General features: G+C 41.3%; 1 protein-coding gene across 1 annotated transcript in view; it reads right to left on the reverse strand.

Annotated features, from left to right (window-relative positions):
- LOC109034930 (zinc finger CCHC domain-containing protein 24) overlaps positions 1–26,137 on the reverse strand; it is a 34,833-nt gene that overhangs the window by 2,573 nt on the left and 6,123 nt on the right. Inside the window, exons 2-4 of the mRNA XM_019048361.2 lie at positions 21,659–21,827; positions 20,387–20,508; positions 11,616–11,936 (exon numbers count right to left, since the gene is read on the reverse strand). Of these exons, the coding sequence (XP_018903906.2) occupies positions 11,616–11,936; positions 20,387–20,508; positions 21,659–21,827 (612 nt within the window). The remainder of the gene's footprint in view (positions 1–11,615; positions 11,937–20,386; positions 20,509–21,658; positions 21,828–26,137) is intronic.

Raw genomic sequence — 26,137 nt, forward strand, 5'->3', positions numbered from 1 at the left:
CAAATGATTTCCAAGAGTCTTTCGGATGATTCGTGGCAATTTGATAAAGAACGGAGGTTCCTTTCAATAAAATTTTCCGGTCGGTCGCTTCTGAGCCCGTTTTCTCGAAACTTCATTTTTGCACTTATACTGTCATCTTCGCTATCACGGTAGAACTTTTCTGCGGGCAAACGGTTTTGTATAAGAGTCTTTCGAATGATTAGCGGCAATTTGACGAAGAACGGAGGCTCCTTAGAAATGAAATTTTCCGGTCGGACGCTCCTGAGCCCGTTTCCTCAAAACTTCATTTTCGCACTTACTGCCCTCTTCGCTGCGACGGGAGTGCGAGACAGGGTGGCGTGGAACGTAAGAAAGAAAAGAAAGAATGAAAATTTCAGTGAAATATCTCATATTTTTCAGGGGCTAGAGTATGCAACCCGCACTCGAAGGATAAAGAAAACCGCATAAAAATAAAAGAAAATCACAATTTTTACATTTTGCGAAACCTGAATAGGAATCGATATTTTTCAATAAATTTTGGAAATTGGAAATTGGTATTTCATGAAATATTTCACGTGAAATTTCGAGATTTTATTTTTCATGAAATTTCGCCTCCCGGTGCGAGACTCGGCAACGGGGAAAGGCGGCGGAGTTGACCGCGGCGAGGTTATTTCTGTGCCTTTCTTCCGCTTTTCGCGTTGTTTTAATCCGGGCGTATCGCGTATTTGATCAAAGTAGACAAATAATTAGCACAGATACCCTTCATTAGACTCGCGGCGCGAACAATGTCCGATGTCCCGCCCAAGAGTCCGAGGCGGCCACATTAATCTTCCGTTGCGCCGTGCGCCCGGCCAATTCCCACCGAGCTCGTCGATCCTCTTCGACAATCCACGATGACTGCTTTATTTCCCAGCTGTTGCCTGCCTCTCCGACTGTCGTAGCCGAGCCGGGAGACAAAGTATTTCAGGGGTCCCGTTCCAAAGGTTGGCCATTGGGCTGACTTAGAGTACCTGTAGAGGGAGAGTAGCGACAGATCTGAAACTCCGAAAGTCCATCAGGCCTTCACCGATGCCTCCGCGAATAAAGTTAGGGCCCAAAAGAGCAGCCAACCTATGAATTTCGAATGTCCAGAGCGATTTACAAATACAATTGTTACGAACCGTCGTTCAGAAAGCATGTATTTGGTTTACTTTTTGCATAAATTTACTTATTTTTGCGAAAGAACGCTCATTTATGTACATTCTTGGTTAGAATTGAAATCTGTAGGCTGGCAGTGAAATTTTGTGTGTTAGAAGTTGCTCAGAAGGGTGGCTGCACTTTTGGGCCCTAAGCCCTCCATGAACCGATCTGTCGCTACTCTCCCTATACAGGTACTCTAGGCTGACTAGGCTAACGTTAAGGGGACCCGGGGATCCGTCGATAACATGGATTGCATTTTGCAAAAAGGAACCACTTGCATTGCAATGATGCTAAGATTGTGCATCTTCATCTTTTGCAATAAAATTGAGGAAATCGTGAAAAACTATGAAACTTAGATGGTAATTTTTGTCTTAAATTTACAGTTTTTAGCGAGTAAAATAGAAACTATTAATGGATAATCGGGTTTTTCCTCCAAGACAAAAGAAGTTGCACAATCTCAGCAACATTGCAATGTTAGTGGTTCCTTTTTGCAAAATGCGATCCACATAATGTTGGACACTCACTCGGGACGAGTCGAGCCTGACCTGTTATTAATGGAGATGTTGCATGTGTGAGGAATTTGCGATTTGACTGTTGATTCTTGTGTAAAAGTTCGCGAGAAACACGATGGTCCCACTGGTTTTCTTTGAAATCAACTCCCAAGCTTAAAAAAAACTCTCAAGTTGACGCTAAAATGGAGGGGATATCCCACCCTACCCTGAGAGTCCACGTCTACATCAAGACAAACTCTCCATGCAAAGAATAGGGAGCAAATACATTAGCAGTGATGCTGTGTTTTCAGTTTTAGAGTCCCCAAATAAAGTGGCATCCCTGTCAATGTATTTGCTCCCTATCTTTGCATGGAGAGTTTGTCTTGATGTAGAAGTGGACTCTCAGGATAGCGTGGGATATCCTATCCATTACGCCCTCAACTTTGAGAGCTTTTTTTGAATTTGGGAGTTGATTTCAAGGAAAACCAGTGACGCCATCGTGTTTCTCACGAACTTTTACATAAGAAAAAACGGAAGTGGAAGCTTACCCTCGATCACACATTTTCCACTTAGTAGTGGAACTTTAGATAATTGTTACGATGGCCATTTCGGAGTACTTAATCCTCCATCATCAGATGTTGTTTGCTCCATTTTCATCCTTAAGGCTGGAGCAAACAACACCTGATGATGGAGAATTAAGTACTCCGAAATGGCCATCGTAACAATTATCTGAAGTTCCACTTCTAAGTGGCTAATGTGTGATAGAGGGTAAGCTTCCACTTCCGTTTTATCTGTGTACCTCGATGAAAATGACTAATACAACATTATTTTACGGAAGAACCAACAGTCAAATCGCAAATTCCTCACATATCGACGGTGAAACTACCAAACCACGTATCTCGTTTGCGGTGTTTAAACATCTACGCTCACATTTTATTTTTTTGCAGTAGACCAAATCAATATCATTCCTTAAAATTTTCACGGAATTTTCTCCTCACGAAGAGGAAAAATCACAGAAATTTTCAAGACTGGACGTTAAGTAGTTTTTCATTTGAAAAATAAAGTATGACAGGAAGTCTGCGACGTTGCAAACCGAGATACGTGGTTTGGTAGTTTCACCGTCGATATGCAACATCTCCATTGCTGGAAAGGGGAGCTGCTGGAAACGATGGCAACGCTTCATGCAAAGATAGGGAGCAAATACGTTGACAGGGCTGCCACTTTATTTGGGGACTCTAGACTTTAGGGGGCGGCAAATGTTGTAATTTTTTCAAAAGTAGGTATCAAGAAAAATATCTGATTCACAAAAAAATTACAAACGAGAAAAGGCGAAAAAATCTCTCATTTCCTGAGAGTTAAAGTATAGTAATCTCTAATTTGTTCGTCTTTCGGTGATTCAAGAGACAGCACCTTTCATTAGTCTAGTTGAGAGAGAAACCAAAAATGCAATTTGGCCAGGAGCGGCGCGGCGCAGAGAGCAATGATGGCGAGGACTTGAGACGGAAAGGAGAAGCCCTCGGCGCGCCGGTCAGCATAAAACACATATTAGCGCCCACAAGACTCCATGAATACTTCACGCATTGCGTCAAACGTAGTGCGGTCAGCAGCGGTTGGCGTGAAACTCATAGTGCCTACAAGACTGCATGGATACTTCACGCATTGCGTCAAAAACAGTTCGGTCAGCAGCGGTCGGCGTGAAACGCACAGCGCCTACAAGACTAAAGGAATACTTCAAGCATTGCACCAAACACAGTGCGGCTGGCGTGGTGGCGGAAATTAAAATCACTAAACCACTTTCATGTTTATTCTTTCATAATTTTTTCGTTCTTTTCTTAAAAATGATAGGCCTCCTCCACACAGAGATATTTTTACGGAACTTAATTTTTGCGCAAAGTTCTGTGAACTTTTGCAAGTGTTGACAGGGCTTTCACACAAAATGTGCCCAACACGAGTAAACGCGTCTTATGCACCCCTCCTCCTCCGGCACGTTCACTTGATGGTTTGTATCGATGTTTCAAAACGAATGAGAAGGGGCGGCAAAATACAGGCGGCCCATGGGCGGCAAGTATGTACAAATAAATCCGATCCTGATCACAAAACAAACTTGGATCTCTAACAGTGGCATGGCGTACTTGATAGATCGATTGATATTTCTTTTAAACCTACGACAAAGGATCGATAAACAGTGTGTTAGCAACGAACGCCTTAATGATCGTTCCTCTACCATAACTTCAAATGGGAAGATACCGATAATCGACCATTCACGCCTCGCCACTAATGTAATGCCGCAGAATTCCAAGGTCTTTTGATATGCATATGTAAGGCAGTTTTTTCATTCACCTAATAAAATAGATTTAGATGGAGGTAGGTTCAAAGGAATAACAAAGGTGGTTTCCGCATGCTGAATCGACGAAAACACAGTATTTCTCCTTTGATGCATGGAATAGGCAAAAATGGGTATACCGGAGCCGTAATAGTGGCATCAGCGAATGAAGTCAATATCACTGCACGCCAACACGCGATAGTGAGCGACGGAATGACTGGTAGTATGAGGGGTGGGTAGTTTTTTTTTTTTTTTTTTTTAAAAAAAAAAAAAAGAAATCATCCGAATAGGATATTCTGTAACACGTTTGGTGTCATCACATTATATTTCATGATAAAATTATTCGAAATAATACCGCTAGAATAAAATGTTCGAGTTGAAAATTAAGATAAAGATACGTCATTAGACCCATCCAAGTGGAATATGCTATAACATTTTTGGTATCATCATACTACATTAATACTAAAATTATTCGAGTTACCGCTAGAATAAAATGTCGTCGAGTTGAAAACTAAGACAAATATACGTCATTAAACAAGTCCGACTTGTGCATACTCTCTCTATAAGCACTCCCTATCAGTGGCGTGGCGTGAATTGCGATATATCGATTGTTAGGCCATTTAAACCTTTGGAAAAGGATCGATTAACAGGGTGTTTGCAGCGAATACCTTAATAATCGATTCTTTACCATAGGTTTAAATGGCATAACAATCGATATATCGTAATTCACACCACGCCACTGCGACTCCCTATACTGGGTTGATTCGCTCGGGATCTCTCTATGCCCATGACAGTGACAGGCAGCTCAAGATTTGAGAATGCCCCCGTCTATGAGAGGGATTCAGGATCAATTTCTTACCTCAGTACTGTTTCAAATATCAAGGAATGCCGAAAATTTGGCAGCGATGCTAGAAAAGTTCTATCATTGTTTCACCCGGATTCCTCGCGGGCGCGATTTTTGAAGTCGCGAGATGTCGCCCCTGTCACACTGAGCCTCCTAACTCGCCACTCAAATCACGCGTGTCAAACATTATTCATTAACTTACTCTTTGGATGCCAGCTCGTCGATTATTTGCCAGATTTGAGGTTTGGAAAACGAAAGATGCAAAATGAATCCACGAACTTTAGTTTCGTGGATCTCCTGTATTGTAGGTTTTAATAATTAGTGATGGTCATCGAAAAACCCAAATACTAGTACCATGATTTACAACCATGGCAGGTCCAAGGTAGATTTACACAGGTATGGAAAAGTTGAAAATTTCCCATGAGCCTCAGTGCGTGTCACATGACTACGTGACGTAGGTTAAGGGGCCCGTTTTTTAATTAAATTACAATCAAATTAACATTCAAACGTTTGTGCGTTTAAACGTTAAAATTAATATCGCATTATCAAAATTGTGCAAAAAATCCCACAAAATTTTGACAAACGATAAACCGAACATAATATATCAGAATAATCAAAACATTCAAAATGGCTGACGTTAAGGGGCCGCTGGAGAGCCAATCAGAGGCCAGTTGTTAAGTTCTGTCCATACCTGTGTAAATCTACCTTGGGCAGGTCGGAAAAAATCACTTATGAAAGCTTTATAATAAGTTTGGAAGAAGTAATGCAAACTTTGATTCACTTTCAAAAGTAACTTTCGGAATGTAGTACATCCGACTTTATTTCAAGATTTTGAAGCGCGGTTCTCGGCATGACCATCTATTAATGAATCATCCGTAGTCTGGTATTTTGATTTTGCAATGATATTTGCCCCGATGACAGATGCCTAAACCATTATCGGTGGCCAAAGTCGAAAAGTGTTCAGCTTCAAGTGTGTGCCGTCGTTAGTCTCCGCTCATATACCGTACTTTTGGAGTTCGAAGTAGTGTTTCCTGGTCAATTTTTTTGTAAAAATACCTGATGTACGAGTACAGCGTGATGTTATGCTAAAAAATGTCTTATAATATCCGAAACAGTGGCGCGACGTACTTCGTAATATATAGATTGATCTGACATTTAAACCTGTGAAAAAGGATCGATAAACAGGGTGTTCGCAACGAACAACTTAAAAATCGATTCTTTATACCAAAGCCTCAAATGAGGAGATATCGATGATCGATCATTCACGCCAGAAATTATCAATTATTGATTTATTGACTGCTCAAGCGTTCTCCTAAGTGCAGAAGCCCCCCCCCCCCCTTTAACGGTTTACGGACAGTAGGTCTACAAGAAAAAGGGCTACAGAAAAAAGGGCTACCTTTTTTGGTCTACAGTCAAAATGTCTACATGAAAATGCCTACTGAAATTATGTCTACAGTCAAATATGTCTACGCTATTAAAATGTCTGAGGTTTGTTTGCCCACTTAGAAAATGTCAAAATATTTATGTCGTCTGATAAGAATCTCATTTGAAATTGTATCCCCAAAGACAGGACGAGGCTGTGGATGCTGCAGAAGCTGATGCGTAAACATTTTGAGTCACATTTCGCGAAAAATTGACCCTATAAATACCAACATGTATATTTTATGCATATTTTATTTATTTTATAATTTTATAAATATATATTATATATTTTAGTAGCCAACATAAATATTTTGACATTTTCTAAGTGGGCAAACAAACCGTAGACATTTTAATAGCGTAGACATATTTGACTGTAGACATAATTTCAGTAGGCATTTTAATTTAGACGTTTCGACTGTAGACAAAAAAAGGTAGCCCTTTTTTTTGTAGTCCTTTTTTCTGTAGACGTACTGTCTGCATACCCCTTTAACAAACACGTGCAGAGAAAATAGCAGAACTTCTGTTGAGGAAGTTCATGTTCAGTCGATAAATTTTAAATTAATTCGGACCACGATGGCAACGCTGGGATTTTTCAGGTGAGTTCGTTGTCCAGTGCCAAAAGCTTGCAAGTAAATCCAAGCCGGATTAAAATTATGATTCGCCGCATGGCTGTCATCGCGGAGAAGCGAGGGCGAAACTGCCCGCGGTCTTTTTCTCCAGAGTGGACGAAAATTTATGGCAAAACTGCTCTGAGTTTCCTGCATACCACGAAGTGCCATCTTTTTAAAGATCAATCAACTTTCACACTTTTTGATGTGGAGAGAAGAAGCTCTAAAAGTTGAGGTCTTAATAGAGGGGATATCCCTCGCTATCCTGAGAGCCCATCTCTATATCGTCACCTTCCAGGCAAAGTATCACAAGCCCCATGCGACGTTTAAAAATTTCCGCCGCCATTTTATTTCTTTACTGAGAAATTGTTGGTTGAATCTGTTTGGAAATTTCACTAAATTTTATCGGCAGCACAAAGAAAATTCAGTGAAATTTTCGGACAGCTTCGTTGAACAATTTCTCTGTAAAAAAATAAAATGGCGGCGGAAATTTTTAAACGTCGCATGGCGCTTGTGATACTTTGCCTGGAAGGTGACGATATGAAGTCAAACTCTCCGTGCAATGATAGGGAGAAAATACATTAACAGGGTTGCCACTTTGTCTGAGGACTCAAAAACTGGAAACACAGCAACCCTGCTATTATTGGCAGGTGCTCCGGGTGCTCCCTATCTTTGCGTAGAGTTTGACAAGATATAGAGGTGGACTTTCAGGATAGCATGGGGTGTACCCTGCGTATTTTTCGCGAAATTTTACGCAAGATAAATTACTTAAATCGCAAATCCCCAACACATGCAAGAGTCTATTATTCGCTCAAGAAGTTGCTCATAAATTATCATCAGGCGATAACAAGCGTTAATCCTCGAACTTAACTTTTACTTCATACCCAACTACATTGCTTATATTGTTAGTTCAGAGTCTAAAATGCATTGTCTCTGAATTCCACGAAGATGGAATGCCGCATTAACAACGGCAATGCCAAACGGTGACATGTTCGTCCAAGGTTGCCAGGTTAGCTAAAAGATGTGGGTATTTTACATCGGTTCAAAAAAGGGAAACTGCTGGGACTGCTGGCAACACTGCGTTCCTCTCTCTTTGGTTTCGGTCTTTACGAAGCTTAGCCTCCTTTTTTTGACCAGCGTGCAAAATTTGAAAAGCTCGTCGGCTTTCTACCTCCATCCACATTTCCATCCGTGCCTCTCCAAGTCTGACAATGAGCAACGCAATGAAATCGCGTTCTGTTTTCCACGCTAACGGCTAAATTCGTCGCACCAATGACGTGAAAACGTAACTGCTATTCACGTGAGCCCTAGATAGCATGCACTTATTCGAACAACACGGCTCATCAAAAAAGATGGTTACGTTCCTACGTTAGCGGAGTGACGAATTTGGAGGAATTTGCCTGCGAGCTTGCAAATCGGCAATTGCCACAAGTCCGTTTAGTCGATCATTATGTCCTTCTAATCATGCCATGAGTTGTAGAAATAAACATTGATAATGATACTATTGCCAGTCCTTCTTATGACAGCTCCTTTTTTTAAAAGTGACCCTCAAAAGGAAGCCTTTGAGATATAATCCCCAAGGTTTTTAGTATATTTATCCAAAATTCAAATTTTGGATTTTTTTATAGAGTTTTCTGTCGAGTTTTGTTTTCAGTGCAGGTTTTCTCAATCGTTCAAAACCCTGAATTTACAACCCAAGTCCTATCAGAATGGCACAGAAATCACCAGACTTGAATTTTCGGTTTTAAAATGTTTTGCAAAATTATTTTCGCAGATTTCTCTGAAGCTCGAAACTATGTAAAAACACCAAATGATTGAAGTAAGTGTCTATCACGGTTAGTCATCTTTCGGAACATCAAAATACGACAAAAATTTACAACGCCGCAAAGTGAGTTGCGTGAATTCGCAGTTTCTCCATAAGTATGCTCGGATATCGGAGATAGTCGTTCCGTTTAAATGGAAGAAGTCGTTCTCAAGCGCAGCACAACGTCCGAGTCGAGACTAGATGGCTCATATTTCGCCTTCGATTTTGATGATACTTCAAGCACATCCATAAAGCACGAATAGTGGTATGAAAGAGCCGTGTGAGGTCGAGACCCTCGTTCTGTTGTCATCTCTTGACTTTTCACATCTCATCGGTATTTTTTACGAAAGTGTCTTGGTTCAATAGAGTTGTGAAATTAAGGAAGACTGAGATAAAGTTTGCCCAGATGTCGAGGATAGTTGTCTCGTTTTGAAAGGGAGAGGCCGTTCCAAATTGTCGGTATTTTTGCAAGCTTAAGAAATGATTCATTGCAAACGTTTTTTACATGTGCGCATCATACTGCAAAGTATGGTTCGAAAATTTGATGCAGTTTCCTGCCATGGAGATTATTAAAAAAAGTTCAGCATGGAAGACTGAAATCATTTCGTTTAGGTCTCAATCGTGTCAAAAATCTTGGCAGATTTTGAATTTACAGCCAAAAAAAGAACGTAAGCCCCTGCGCATAAGCCTATAGAATCATTCTAAACAAAAAAATTGGCAAAATTCAAAGGAAAGATAGCAGGATCCTTTTTCGGGGAAAAACCTCGCACTCGATACAGGTATAGATAAATATATCGGGTTTTTCGAAAAAAAAAAATTCTGCTTTCATTTCTCTGAATTTTCCCAACTTTTTAGTTTGGAGTGATTCTTTAGGCTCATGCGCAGGGGCTACCGTTTTTTTTTTGGCTAAAAAGTAAAAATCGGGCGTGATTTTTGACATGATCGATGCGATATATTGTACACCTGTTGGACCACGCCCGAAGCCGTGACGAATCACCTTTATCGCTAGAACCCTGAATCTTCCTTGTCTTCCGTGCACACGTGATTTTTGACAATCGGAGAACGAGGGGCGGAGTATGGTAAGGTGGGGGGGGGGGTGACGGAGACGGCTGTCGACCCAATTTCGAGTCTCATCTAGAATTGTTTATTGTAGTTGTGAGTACAGCAATTACAGTGCCGCGCAGTACCGTCGTTGAGTATAAATAAACACCATCCTCATGATCTACGGTTATTCATTTGTCTACCTCTGGCCGGCACGGCGCGGTGCGCTAGCCTCTTCTCTGCCTCTCCCCCTCCATCCACCATAGGTCGCATTGTCGCCAATGCTCCCGTGATATGAAGAGAGCCGTAAGTGCAAAGATGAAGTTTTGAGGGAACGGGCTCACTAGCGTCTGAGCGGAATTTTTATTAAGGAAGCCTTCATTTTTTGTCAAATTGTCACCAATCATCCAAAGACTCCTGGAAATCGTTTGGATGATTAAAATTTGACTAATTTTATTTCAAATGTAAAAAATAGTATTATTCATTTTCATATTGGGCTAGTGTTGAGCAAGACAGCAGTAAGTGCCATCTTCTGCATGCGTTAGTGGTTGCGTTTTGGACACACAACAAACACACATTTTCAGGTTAGAAATTAGCAGAAGAGGGCGGCATTATACTTAAAAGCACTGTTTTCATTGGCTCTCTGGGGGTACAATGCTCCTTGCCGCCTTGCGGCTGTTCTGTCTGAAATTACGTATTTTCTTGCGCACTTACAGCTTTCTTATATGTCTTGTCTTTCATACAATTTCGTCTTGAGATGAATTTTGCTGTGTGAGCTATTTCAGTGATTTCATCTAAACGATATTAGACGATTTTTGAGGATAACTCGATTTCGAAAATTTGAGAAGTACGCCGCATTTCGATATACGGCAGAATATGCTCCCGCGTGCTAAGGAAGAACGCCGTAAAAGCCCTCAGGTGTTGCCAAATCTCTTTTCAGAAAACTACTTTATAGAAGACAAATGTTTTATTTTTACCCATATAAAATATCGATAACTAAAGTGAGAAATCACGTTACTCCGTTTGCGACGCTGTATATAGGCTTCGAGTCATACTTCATTTTTTCCTTGGAAAACTTGTCAACGTAATTTATTGAAAACTTCCTTGATTTTTCCTCCGTTAGTAGAATATTCTGTTTACATTTCAAGCTATAAATTTGAATTATTCCTCTTTGAAAAAATGAACTAGGAGCGGAGATTTTGAAATACCCCGATGGCGATACGTGGTATCGCACTTTAGCCATCGATATGCACCCGCAGTCTGGCGGTTTTACTTTGTAGTTAAAAATTTACATACATAAGGGTCGCTTTCACAGCGCTCACTGGCGCTCTGCGACGCTCAACTGCCACATTACTCCCACAACCCGTCAGGAAGGTGCCGACTCCCTCGTTTCATTTAAAACCCATGTCGCCACCCGTTCTTTTAGCGTCCCTTTCGTCTTTTCTCAGGAGGAACCCAATCAAGCATCTTCGTTTGCAGCTTCTCTTCCGTCCACATTCCGTCAACTGTTGACATTCACAACAAGTTTAACTTTGTATATCCCTGTATTGCCTCAAGCCGGCAATAAGTCGAATCCTGAAGTTAATCCTCTGGCAGAAATAGGGCTTTTTATGCAGGTATGAACGTCCCCCGGAAATAATGGGCGCTAAGGGGACGATATCATAACCAGGCAGTTGGTATGGTATGGGCATGTGCAGAGAATGGCTGATACCAGGTTGCCGAAGAAGGTGTTGGAGGGGGTCCCTCCAAGTAGGCCTCGGAGAGGACGTCCAGCCAAACGGTGGGTAGAGGGCATCCGTCAAGAGATGGAGGGATGCCAGCTTCCAGGGGATCTCTACCATGACAGATTCCTGTGGCGGGTAGGCGTCGCAGAGCGCCCTAGCGCGCCGTAAAAGCGACTCATACACACACTATCGGGACTGACCTAGCCAAAGGTGGAGAGTCGGTAGAGGTCGGCGATCTGGGGCGGGCGGACTCGACGGCAGTAGTAGCCGAGGTTCTTGCACTTCTCGCAAAGGTTCTGCGGATGGACCTTTGACTGGTCGGAGACGTCGAGGCCGTCCGGCTGCTCGAGGGGGCGCTGCTTGTGCGGGTAGACGTTGATCCGGCACTTGATGCACTCCTGCCCCATGTTCGCCCAGCTGTTGCCCGACATCCATTTCCGCTTGCACTTGGAGCACCGGTACTCGCCGAAGCATCGGTTCTTCCCCTGGTACGGCGTCATGCCGTCACCCTTCGGCCGGGCCTGCAACAATCAAACCAGCATCTTACTCAAACGCCCATTTTAAAGCAAAATCCTCTTATAGTGGCCGATCAAGAGACAGCTCCAGGTGGAGGACACTGGAAAAAAAAACACATTGAATCTAGAGTCCGGACTCTTAAAAACATCGGCAAGGAAAAATACTCTTGATTCAATCGGATTTTTGCTTAAATCAAGAACCAAGCGTCTCAATTTGAGCGGATTTCCTTTTGATTTAAGCTTAAATCTGATTGAATCAAGAGTCCTTTTTCTTGCCAATGTTTTCAAGAGTCTGGACTCTAGATCCAATGTGTTTTTTTTTTCCAGTGGAGGATATTTCTTCGTTTTTCGCTGATCAATCATCATCATGTTAAAAAGTGCTTGAGTAGTTTCGGACTTAACCTTTACCTCGCCCGATTGCATTGCTTAAATTGTTAGTGCGAGGGCTCTAAAATATATGTTCTCTGCGCGCATTCCTCCAGCTCAGAGTCCCCGAAGTGTTTGAACCGCGTTTAGCAGAAAGGAACCAAGCCACATCAGCTATTGCAACATTTGACAAGGCAATTTAATGTTTTATAGGAGGGTGTAAGTGCGGATTCCTTTGAAAATTTTAAGGAATTTGCTTCGTACTGTGCAGAAAATTCACTGAGATTTTCACAAAAATCCGCAAAACCATTTTCATTAAAAATTAAAGTGCCCGGGTAAATTTGGCAATATCCGATGTGGCTTGGTTCCTTTCTGCTTAACGCGGTCCATTTTGCAGTTGGATGCACCTCAGCGGCCCGATTCGAGCGAGTCCCCGTTGACTGTTGAGTGACGGGAGCTCTGTCTCGACGCACAGCGGATCGAGTCAATCAGAGAGGTCGGACATGAAATTTTTGACTAAAACTGCAAATTTTGATGCTTAACTCGTCACATTTTAAATTTCAACGGGTGCGTCTAAAACAAAACTTTACGAGGAAACCAATGCAACCACTTTTAAAACCTTAAAGCTCTGTATCGACGGAGTCACGAGCTTGTAAAGTTTCCGAATTTTGTCCGACCTCTCTCATCAACTCGAACTATTGTGCGGCGGGGAGGATGGCCGTCAGTGTGAGCGCGGCCGAACTTATTTCCGTAGGAAAAAAATGGGCCGATGATGGGACACGTGGACACCGGGAAGCGGGTGCGGCGGCCGTTAGCGGTGAGGATCAAATTCTATCGTTGGCTCCACGTGGGGCTGCGCGAGTCCCATGCCAAAACGCGAAACGCGGCCGGGAGGGTTCGCGAAGCTAGGGCCACGGGGAACACGCTCGGAATGCAATTTGACCCCTGCGTAATGACACCCTGCTCCCTGTTGCAACGCGTGCGGCCTGCCAATCGCACACTCCAACCCCCCCCCCCCCCCCCCCCCCGCGCAGGGCCCTCACTCGACGGTGCTCCAGTTTATCGCTCCAGGTTATTACCCTGAAATCGTCAAGAGTGGGCCACTAAGAAAACTAACTAGAAAAAAACCATCGAGTGTACTCTCTTTAAAATCTTGTGTAAAAAACGATTCACACGCACTGAAAAGAAAGTTTTGGGCCATATAGACATACCGTCCGTTCCGATCACAGAGGCCGAAAGTTCCGGGTGTTGGAGCCGTAGCTTCGACTGCTCCGGGTGCTACGCTCGGAACTTTCGGCCTCTGCACCCGGAATACGGATGGTATGTCCGTATAGCCCGTAAGTACGGCTCCCACGGCCGAAGTTTTCTTCAATGCGGCAGAAAGTTGGTTTTCAACTCTTGGATAATGTACAAACTCGCATTTTAAATGTTTTTTAAGTTTGAAGCTTCCAGAAAACCTGGTGCGGCGCATCTTAGATTATGAAGCTCAGAGAGCGAGGAAGAATGCTACTTTAAAAAGTATCGCAGAAAATTCCCCTGGATGACGTCATTAGAAGCTCTCACAACAAATCCCCCCCCCCCTCCCCCGAAATCAACTGAGAAATAACGTGTTGAATAGAACTTCCATACGCACTTTAACGAGCGTGGCTAATTTTAAAAGCTCGTCGAAAACTAAGTTATGGCCTGCAGCTCAATCTGGCACGCGAGCGGGCTAATAGGCCGCCACCCGCAACGCCGGGGGGGGGGGGGGGGGCGGTGGTGTGAAAGAGTCACCACGCGTCCGTAGTATGACGGGACGTAACAAGATGTTAAGGGCCCACGAAAAGCGGGGGGGGGGGGGGGCATGTCGAGACGGATAAACTATCAACAGTACAGCCCATTGTGTGTGCCATGTGGAGTGTCCTCCCACGCACGCGACGCATTGAGAGTGCTGATACGTGCCCCCCCCCCCCCCCCCCCCGCCACCCTGTGGAGGCGTCGCGTCGTCACTTAAGAGTAAATATTTCGTTATACTTCATACTGAGAGTTAGGTCTACCGGATGTGTCGCAGATCTGCGTTTGAATGATTACGTCTCAAAGATTTGCAAAAAAGTTGTAAGATGCAAAATCACTTACGGAGAAATCTTGAAAAAATATGATATTGGCCTTTGGAAAACACGCTCGTGACGTAAATGCTGCCGTGCAAAGGAAATACGCGTAGCCTTCAGGCGTTGCCAAATTTCCCCTGGCATATCACTAATTTTCAGGAAAATTTTTGAATATTTGTCTACCAATCTCAGATAATTTTGTTTGTAATTTGATCTAAAAGTCTGAAAATTTTAAGGAAAAATATTCATAATTTTCCTGAAAAATAAACATTTTATCGATGGAACTCAGCAACTCTCGAATGTTCATATGGCGTTCTTCCTTCGCACGGCAGAATGGAAAGTAGTCGATAGTGGTTCGAGGTATCGTTTGTTTCAAAACTATACAGCATAACCTCGAACAAACATTTCAGGATTTAAGTTAAAGAGAGCTGATAAGAGAAAATTCCTGAAAATTTTACTTTTCATTGCCATGTGGTACTCATAAAAGTAAAAATCTATCACAAAAACCCGTTCCCACGGATTACGCAATTGACTTTGGAGGCCGTGTTTACATGTTAAACCAATCGATATCGATACAGTCTCGCCTGTTTGATGTGTCGAGTACGATTCATTGCCTCATTAATGCATACTGTGGTTTCTGTCATTGTCGTATTTTATGCTAAGTACGCAAAAATGCTCTGATTTGCACTGTCGCATGTCGTGCTAATATAAAGAAAAATACTGAAGGAGCTTTCGGACGTTGGAGAATTTCTGTTGGAGTACAAATTGTTAGGATAATTTTTGAATAGTTTTGTTTCAATTTTGCCGAGAAATTTAATTAATTTCCTTTAAATCTAGAGCACCTTAAAATTTCAAGTAAAAATATTTATACCTTTCCTTAGGAATCTTATATTTGAAGGAGTCTAGAAACATATGAGGAGCTTAGAGAACAAGTCGTTTGAGAGCGGTTTTTGAAAAAATTGAGATATTTATGATTTCAAGTAAAACTAGTCTTAATGCATATTGTGTGAAAACATGGAGTTTGAACCTTTCTTCCTCTATGAGGATCCATGTAATTTCGAAATTTCAAACACATATTTCTCGAAATAGCAAAAACTGCACTTATGCATCCTGTCCTCCAAGCTCCTCATATGATAGTTCTTATGACGCTTTTCTTCAGCGGGGAAGTGCAGTGGTCAGGGCCGGATTAAGAGGGTGGCCACATGGGCCGCGGCCCATGGCGGAAAATCTAGGAGGCGGCAAATTTTGCAATTTTTTCAGATGTAGGTATAAAAAAAAATCGGATTTAAAAAAAAATTACAAACAAAATCTCTCATTTCCTGAGAGTTAGTAATTTCTAATTTTGTCGTCTTTCGGTGATACACGAGACAGCACCTTTAATTAATCGAGTTAAGAGAGAGATCAAACACGCAATTTGGCCAGGAACGGCGCGACTGAGAGAGAAATGATGACGAGGACTTGAGATGAAAAGGAGAAGCCCTCGGCGCGGCAATCGGCATGTAACACATATTAGCGCCTACAAGACTGCACGAATACTTCACGCATTGCATCAAACACAGTGCAGTCAGCGTGAAACGCATAGCGCCTACAAGACTGCGTGAATACCTCACGCATTGCGTCAAACAGTGCGTTCAGCAGCGGTCGTCGGCGTGAAACTCATAGCGCCTACAAAACTGTCGGAATACGTCACGCATTGCTCCAAACACGGTGCGGTCTGCGCGGCGCGGCGCTGGAAGTTAAAATCATTAAACCACATTTATGTTTGTTCTCTCATAATTTTTTTGTTCATTTCTTATGAATGGAAGGCCTTGTCCACGCAGAGATAGGTTTACGAAACTTAACGTTCGCGCAAAGTTCGATGAATTTTTGCTAGAAGTGTTGACAGGGCTTTCCCAAAAAATGTTTCCAACACGAGTAAACGCGTCTTATGCACCCCAACCCCGATGGCACGTTCACTTGATGGTTTTTATTGATGTTTCAAAACGAATGAGAAGGGGGCAGCAAAATACAGGCGGCCCATGGGCGGCAAGTAGGTGAATCCGGCCCTGGCAGTGGTCGTTTCAAACAGTCACTGATGACAGAACTGTGGTCTAGGGCGAAGAAAGTTATAAGATAATGTATGGAAGTCATCATCATATAATAAGCTCATCAATTTTGATTTCAGCAAAGATAGCGGAAATAAATATTGATGAGTACTCACAGTGTCAATGACTTCAAATAGTTTCATGAGGAGCAAGGCACACAAACTTACATCAGAGAATTTTAAGAGTTATTAGGAATTACACAATTAACGGTTAGTATGTGTGACAGCATAGGATTATGATTTTTTTTTTAAAAAAAAAAAAAAATGCTGAAAAAATAACACAAAAAACGAGACGTTCGGCCAAAAATATTTGGCATTTTCAATCGAAACAAAAGAAACAAAAGCTAAAATACGAGTGCATACATCACAGGATCAGAGTACTTCGTACTCTGAGCAACTATATGCTTTGTACTCCGATACTGCGATGGATGCAATTGTAGTTTACCTTTTGTTTCGATTGAAAATTCCAAGGTTTTTGGGCGAAACGTCTCGTTTTTTTATGTTATTTTTTCGGCCTTGTTTCTCCAGATTTTTTAAAATTCACAATCATATTTTCGGGCTGTATTTTGAATTAATTTTTATCTGTGATAACACATTGAGACCGATTGTGGGAGGCTTACAGCCTATAAAAGAAGTGAGAGAATCGTGACACGCCTGCAACAGTTACAAAAAAACGAGCAACTATTCGAACACGAAGGATGTTTTGCAGTATCACGCCTATTTGAAGGCGAAAAATTTGGCTCCTGTCTCACTGCACTCTGATATTTACACCTAGATGTGCTGATTTCAAAGAAATTGAAAGGAGATCACGAGGGGATGTTCTGGATCCTGTCACATTATAATTTCGAAGTCTGCATAAGAGAGTCGCGTAGTTTGAGCTTTCCGCTTCGTAATAGACACTAGGGCAAGGATAAAATTTGATACAGCTGAATGACTCTGGTTTCAAATTCACAGCGTAACTGAAAATGGCCACTCTCATGCGATACATTTTTTCAATGGTAGGGAAAAAACATAGCAAAGACCATTTGTCTAGGCTTCTTCCCTCTCCTGCATTTCAAATGAAGAGCTTGGAGGAAAAGGCGCATAAGTGCAATTTTTGCTATTTCGAGAAATGCGTGTTTAAAATGTCGAAATTACATGGATCATTGAGGCGGAAAGAAAGTTCAAATTGACATTTTGATGCTTAAAAATTGGAATTTTGGAGTGAATTTTTCACAGAATATGCATTAGGACTAGTTTTACTTGAAATCATTCATACATATCTCAACTTTTTCAAAAACGCACTTATGCGCCTTGTCCTCCAAGTCCCTTAAATAAAATTTAATAAGTATGGATTTTCCTGTCATTTATTTTATTTACGGAGTGTGTCGCATGACGGCATTCATATTTAGCTTCGCCTGACTTGGTAAAATCGGGGTGAATCATCCGTATCAAATATGTCTGTAACTAGGGGGTACGCCCCGTGACCGCTTGCGTCTGATGCGTTATGCGTTACTCTTGTGGTTTTATATTACACAGTGGGAAAAAAAAACACATTGTATCTACAGGCCCGCCACAAGGGGGGGGGGGGATACTGGGTCCCTGGTACCGGGGCCCGGACCCCGGAGGGGGCCCGTGTTACCCGTGAAAAACCACTACGAATTCACATGCAACCCTTGTTTCATAAGAAAAAGTGAAAAATTTACCCTAAAAATTTCGCAAAAGGTGAATAGATTTTCAGAAACACGCTGGGGCACTGTAGAATTCTTCTTAAATTTTCAAAGAAGTATACTTCTTGGAAAATTTCTATCTATTTTCAAGATTTTCAGTACAGAGGGATTTTTTTAGTAACTGCGTTTCATTTTCTTCCGTCGTCAGATGCTAAGAGTCTCCAGTCTGGGCATCCTCGACTTCAATGGCTCATGACTCAACTCCCTTGCCATAGACAAACGAAGGGGGAGTCCAGGGGGGCCTGGCCCTCATAGAACTGAAAATAGTATCATATGCCCCCCCCCCCAAAAAAAAAAAATAAAAATTTTCCAGATGTTTTGAATGCAACAATTCTCAAGTATTTTGTGCTGAAAGTATAAAAAAAAAAAAAAATATTATTCCGCAGAAATTGATGGAAAAATTCTTTTTTGATGGAAGCTTCAAAATGCGTCCGATTAGTCGTATAAATTCTAAAATTTCTCGAGGGATGCCCCTCGGACCCCCCCCCCCCTCCGTGCTTGGGGCCCGGACCTTAAAAGTGGTACCAGGGCCTGAGATGGGATGTGGCGGGCCTGTGTATCTAGAGTCCAGACTCTTGAAAACATTGGCAAGAAAAAATACTCTTGACTCAATCGGATTTTTGCTTGAATCAAAACAAAATCCGCTTAGATTAAGAGGCTTGGTTCTTGATTTAAGCTAGATTCTGATTGAATCAAGAGTACTTTTTCTTGTCGATGTTTTTAAGAGTCTGGACTCTAGATCCAATGTGTTTTTTTTTCCAGTGCAGAGTATGAATTGTAAAAAACTATTTGGAAATACATGATACGAACTACGCAAGTGGAGGAGGAATTTCGGACTTTTTCAACGTGCTCATCGTGGTTTTTGGGTGGTTTAACCATGACAGATTAGTTCATTTATTCGTATCTATTGTAAGCAACAGACTCATGCCTGGAAAAATTTCTATTACGAAACGCAGCGTTCGCCTCCCTCTATGTGCGATGCGTAATTTATAAATGGCTCCCAGATATCTGTGTCAAAAACAGCGTCTTTGTTTAGACTCCCAGCATTAGTGAAAACTCGTAAAACTCAACATTCCATTACGACGATATTCGAGCATAGCGACAGGTTCTCTAGGTCACTATTACGATCCCCTCTGCTTACCGCTCCATTCTGTCCAATGTTGGGCTATAGTGCGTGTCTGAGATGATGACAAGTATGTAGAGCGATTAAGCTCTTTGTGAACTAGAGATCAAACGAGATTTGGATATTGTTCAAATTCAAGAAAAATACTATTGTCTACGCTAGGGACTGAAAGTGTTCCAAAAAAAGTTCTGCCTTTCCCGAATGCCGCATTGTTATTCTATCGAGTCACCGTGGAACTTTGATGGAACATACGTGTCATATTATATTGCAGCTTTGCACATTTTCTTTGGAGTACTTTTTGCAATTTATTGAGACTAAGTAGTAAATATTTTGCGTCCGTCTCACTGATTTTCTAAATCGGAACTTGCATTCAGGAGCGGCATACCTCACGAAGTGAGACTACTTTCGTCTCCAAAATAATTTTAGATGGATATTTTTTATTGTGATACTGTAGAGTTTATCAGTAATGTGGGGCCTTATTTAGTGTAATAAAACAATTTTCAGAGATTCGGAAAATCAAAAATCAAAATAGGAGGGAAAGTAGTTAAAACACCGAGAACTTATGAGAGTGTATGAAACATGGTATTGATAAATTGGAGTATTAAAACTTTTTTCCTATTGAAGCTGATGTATAATCTTTAATTTGATAACTTTTTTACTAAAAAAAAAAATAAATAATTTTTTACGTGATCAATCTTGGAGGCAATTAAGAACTAAATGATAGGAGTTATACGTATAACAAAAACTCACCATCAATTGGGGGGTTGCATAATTCCACGTTTCAATTGCTAATTTACCTTTTTCTGCGGGATTGAGCTTTGCTTTTGAGTTCAGCATTTGAAGGACGTAATTTTGAAACTTCAACTTAAAAAATGGGTTTTCAAAGAAAAGAAAAAGCTCTGAATTCTTCATGAACAGACAAAACAGCCTATTGTGCTGCGCTGTACCCTTAACGATTAGCTGAAGCGACATTTTCCCTGATAAGGATTTCGACCAAAGGGTCAAAAAATTCGCTCCTCCTGGAACTGGAGGAAAAAGAAGAGACTAAATCTAAAATGACATTGGTATGGAGGTCTGATGCTACTCACCAAAGTGCAATCTGTTATGTAGTGGCCTTTTTGAAAACATAGATGACACATGTAATTCTCGGGCGGTTTTTTGTACGTTTTAGGTTCTAAGTTGATCTCCTCAAATTTATCTGTCAACTCCTCTGTAAGCAATAAAACACACGCAATTAAAATATTATTTTAACCCAAAAAGTTAGGATATTGAACCATCAATTATTGCATTTTTTCCCTTATGAGTGTAAGGCTCCTCAATAACGACCCGTAGTAAAGGCCCGCAGTAAAATTTAATGCAATTCGTGGTGGAGAATTTCATAGATTTTCATAGAGCCTTCGCGGGCTTAGTGTGAGACTGTGAGACCCACGACAAATAACTGAGAATGGGTCAGTTGCGCTGCTGACAAAATTGTCTTTTGAAGCTTGATTCTTGTAGATCAGTTGAAAATAATAAGATCTGTCCAAATCGCAACTTTTCACGTTTAATATTAACCGAGATTTCGCGCTTTGAAAAATTCGGTTCATGACGGCATCCAGCGCGGTAGTGACACCCTCGATTTCTTTTACCTTCCTTACATTAGTTAGGGAGACACACATTTGCACTGGCTACTCAACGTTAAACTTGGATGAAAGCAAGGTGGAAGAAACCAAGGGTGTCACTGCCGCGGTGGACGACGTCATGAACCGAATTTTTCAAAGCGCGATATCTCGGTTTGTAGTAAACGTAGAAAGTTGCTGTTGGAATACATCTTACTATTTCTAGCTTATCTACAAAAATCAAGCATCAAAACACGATTCTGTGATCAGTGCAACTGACCCATTAGGTAAGACATTTTGAAGTTCAAACTAAAAAAGATTTCCTCTTCAGAATTCCAAATTTGCCATATATTCGCCGGAGCGGAGTTTCACTGTGAAATTTTATCTTTATGAAATGTTGCAACTCTGGTCGTAATACAAGGGTGCTGTGGTAGATGCAGACGAAATAAGTCGAGAGCGGGACGAAGGCATTGGCGGATCCAGCAAATTGGCAACATTGTCTTTTCCCCATTTAAATCTATGGAAATATATCGATCCTTAAAGGAGCCAGGTGCTCCAACAAGAATCGATTATTTAGCATAGGTTTAAAGGGAAGAAATCCGGTGTTGCCAAATTGCTGGATCCACCTAGTGAAGCGTCGAGCTGTCTCTAGATCCGCCACCACTGGCCTCTCTGTGCCTTTCGAAAAAAAAAAATTCCCAGTTTAACTCATGGGGACAAGAGTTTAGTAGTCTTAACAAAGAATTTGAAAAATAAGCTCACCCATGAGATCTGGAAATTTGGAAGGTGTCATGATGCCCCAATTGGAGTCGTACGGCATGGACGGAGGTATCTGGACCAGATTCATGTTTGAGTCGTAGGACCTCTCCGCCCTGCTCATTGGTCGAGCGTGTGGAAATGGCCCCCATAGCTGCGGCACGATTGGGGAGTGCTACCCAGGACAAAAAAAGCAATACACAATAATTTAACGATAAAGCACAAAAAAGAAAAAAAAAACAAAGTCAGAATATAGGAATAAATAGGGAGGAAATTAAAACGTGGGTAAACAAGGATAAAACATTAAAAAGACACTAAAAGGCAGGACGTTTTGAGCTGTTACCAGCTCATTTTCAGCTGCAAAAGCACAACAAATAAGTAAATAAAAAAAATTTGAGCGACGTCACCCGTAACCTGACCCCAGTCATTATCACGTAACCACTGGAACTCGGTGATTTTTTTTTCAATTTTTCATTTATTTATTTATTTACTGCATTTTTTCAGTTGAAAATAAGCTGGTGACAGGTCAAAACGTCCTGCTTTTTAGTGTCCTTTTATAATGCTTTAGCCTTGATCAACCATGTTTTAATTCCCTCTCTACTTACACAATGATTTATTAGTTTTAAACAAATGCAAGCCTTCGGAAATTGTCATAGGTGGTAGAAATGATTTGTTTTCTCAAAAAACTGTATTCAAACTGTGATTTTAACCGTTCCGTAGAAAAGGGATTTCCATAAAAAACAAAAAAAAACTCCGGGGCGTCCATAAAATGCGTAACGCTCGAGGAGGGAAGGTGACCGATGAGAGCGTTTGGTACTGAACATGTTACAGCATAAGAATCTACTTAACAGAAGCCTTACGAGGGGAGAGGAGAAATGAATGCAAATACATTTTAATAAAAATAACAATTTCATTTTCGCAGTGTTAATGTCTGAAAAATTCTTCGTATTTTATAATTTTTTTTTCGTTTGTCATGAGTTTGAAGCTTTGGCACTTGTGATATTACTACCAAAAATGGACGAAATGACGCCCCCTCTCCTATATCTCTTCTCCTACACTTACGGCGACTGTGTTGAGTATATCAATTGAGGCATTCTTCGGAAAAAGGACGTATGAGACTTCCAATGATGCTGAGTTTGTGCAACGTGGTTCTTTAGTTGTAAGTAACTTATCCGACAGTTCTGCTACGAATTTTTCCGCGAACTTGCTCCTCGTTTTCTCTCTTTATTTCAAAGAATTTTAAAGAAGTAAGTCGACTGTAGATTCATTTCATCCTCCGCAAACACTACACTGGAAAAAAAAACACATTGGATCTAGAGTCCAGACTCCTAAAAACATCGACAAGAAAAAGTACTCTTGATTCAATCAGAATCTACCTTAAATCAAGAACCAAGCCTCTTAATTTGAGCGGATTTCGTTTCGATTCAAGCAAAAATCCGATTGAATCAAGAGTATTTTTTCTTGTCAACGTTTTCAAGAGTCTGGACAGCACGTTTTTAGAATGTTTTAACTGCGCTGGTGCTGAGGCACAGGAAGGAGGGCCCTAAGACTAGGAGTGACTGTCGTCCAGACGAGATAAAAAAATTCTCACCTGTTTTCAGCACGGTTAGGCGAATGAGGTGAGGACAAGATGCGCCTGCCGAAAAAATTGCTGCAACTCTCGTTTCTCCTCGCTGGGGCGCATGCGCAGACGGCCAATTTGTACCTCCCCACGCGCAACGGCGGTTCCATTTTGTTCTAAGCGACTGGCAATATGTAGCATTGTAGGAAATGTCTGAGAGTTACAAGTAAATGATTGGAAAAAATTGATCGCGTGCAATTTATATTTCGCGGGAGTGATATTTCCGGTTCCGGTTTGTTGAATGGTGCAGCTTGAATACCTCCATCATCGGTGAGCGCAAGCTTGTAGGTTAGGTAAAGTTAACACATTGTTTGCATTTTGCAAAAGTGCAATCGTACCGTCAAAGTTTTGAAGTAAAAAGTGTAATGTGCAACTGTGAGATACATTCCAAACACTAAAATCAGTGCCATTTCTGATAGTTCTTACTCTGTGGTCTGTGCGCTAGAATTTCGGCTCCGTGTCGTTGAATTTACCTACGCTGCTTTCACCTATGTACTCATCACTAGATACTAGAATATAACAGGTACTTAGCCTTTGAAATTTATTAGAGTCTCATTCATGCATCATTTCTACTCAGCTGTTCTTCTATTTGAACCGTTTAATAGAGCAGGAACAATATGATTTAAAATACCCCGCTGTGATCCTAAATGTTGTGATGTGCATTAAGGATGTGAAGCGATATCTCTTCGGAGGGTCAAAATCTGTCGAGGGGCCATGAGTGAATATATTTTTGCCACGATAAGATTCATGCATTAAAACTGTAACCTGAGAACAGTATTCTCTAAGATTAACACTTGTTATATCCCCCAATCGTGTCTGCTCAACATTTGCTTGGTCCGGAAACCAAACTCAAGGATTGCCCATTCCTTTTCAGGTTAAGCAATTAAATCACTTTTAGAATTTTTCTGCACTCCGCTAACACTTAGGAAGATCTTTGTTTGTGTTGATCTTTGTTAGGAAGGTGTTTGCTTCTTGAAGAATACTGCTCTACTTTTACGGTTTAGGAGAGCAGGAACATGATAATTTAATTTGATCCTTAATGTTTTGGTATATGCTGTTGCAATTTAAATCGGCAACTCCCCTCAAGATCAACATTTGTTTACAAGGGGCTGTGAGTGAAAATAGTTTTGCGATGATAAGATTCATGCCTTATTACTGTGAATTAGAGCAGTATTCCCTAAGATAACACTCATTATACCTGCCCATCTTGTCTGCTTATCTGCCTGGCTCACGGCACACCAATTTCAAGGATTACTTATCATTTTTCAGTTTAAGCGATAACATCATTTTGGGAATTTTTCTAAACTCAGCTATTTCCTAAGAGAGCTCTCATACTCAGCTGTCTCTTAATCTCTCTAAAGTTTTTCTTGCCATTTCATAAAATCTAGACTTGAACATGACAGTTTTCTATTAATAATTGCACACAATTAAGACATGAAGGAAATTCACTGCGGCTCAAAAGTTCATGGCTCTTAGATGTTTCTGCTGAACAGCAAGAATCAAGTTAAGTACAAGGGTTCTCAAATTCTTGCATGAATGAAATGATCAGTTTCAGAGGCCTAAGCAACCATTAATTGGACCGAGTTTATCAGAAAGGAACCAACCCACATTTTTTAAAAAATTGAGTTAAGAATGTTTTTGAGTTCCACTAGCCGTATATTGTCTCCTGTCAAAAATTGAAAGTTGAAAAACAGAAATTAGTTTGTGAAAAGAGGGGTTGAAGTTCTTTTGCCACATTGAGCCTTATGCAGGAATGCAACTTCAAACCTCTTTTTCTCAGTTTCAACATAATGTGGGTTGGTTCCTTTCTGATGAACTCGGTCCTATTAGGACATTAAATTGATACTCAAAGGTATATTTGCTCCAAACAGATGTAGCAATGGCATTTAGTTTTGAATACTGCAGAACCCCTCGCTTCATGTAGCTTTTGATGTTTGAGAATTCAAAGCACCAGCATGTGTAACATATGATCAGTTTCTCATTTTGAATCTGAACTCAATGCTGGTCAATGAATTCTGACCGTCAAAGTTTTTTTTCCCTCTCCGTTATTCTCTAGATCCAATGTGTTATTTTTCCAGTGTATAAAAACTAGCACAATCTGAGCAGCATTGCAAGCCTCATAATCCATTTTGCCGGAAAAATCCTCAATTTATTCGGGACTCCAGGCGAAAATTTCAGATCGATGGCTCCATTGTATTGTCCCGGAGCTGGCTCGGCCGGGAACTTAGAGTTTTGAGGTAATTCGTTTAATGTCGTGATTCAGATGCTATTAATACGCGCTCCGCTTCAACAACGGAAAGGGAGACAATGTGCTTTGACGCAGCGCCTCCCCGGCACACCTTATCATTAATACGGCTCCGATACCGGCAGGTAATGCCCCACTACTTTCTCGAGCCTCCGATCATAAAACTTTAAACACGAAAATTCTCTTTAGTCCCTCCAACAAGCTCTCCTTTGTGATACGGCTGGCAAGGCTATAAATCTAATCTTATTGGGCGAGGAGCGCCCCTCAGTGACAGATTTTGAGGGACGTTACAGCTAGACTCGGGAGGTTCTCGGTCCTAGATCATTTTTTTGATAAAACTTTATTTTGAAAACTCTTCATTTTCGGAGGGGATTCGTTGATTCCCCCCCCCCCCCCCTCTATTTTCCATTTCTTACTAACTTTATGGAAAGTTTTCGATTTTAAAAACCCTTTCCTCTGCTTTTTCATCATTCTTGCGCACGGCTACTCGGAATCAGTGGCGAGGCGTGAATGATCGATTATCGATGTTTCTCCATTTGAAGCTATGGTAAAGAATCGATTATTAAGGTGTTCGCTACGAACACCCTGTCTATCGATCCTTTCCCACAGGTTTAAATGG

Source organism: Bemisia tabaci, chromosome 7 (genome assembly GCF_918797505.1).
Source record: "Bemisia tabaci chromosome 7, PGI_BMITA_v3".
In the NCBI taxonomy this organism is placed as follows: Eukaryota; Metazoa; Arthropoda; class Insecta; order Hemiptera; family Aleyrodidae; genus Bemisia; species Bemisia tabaci.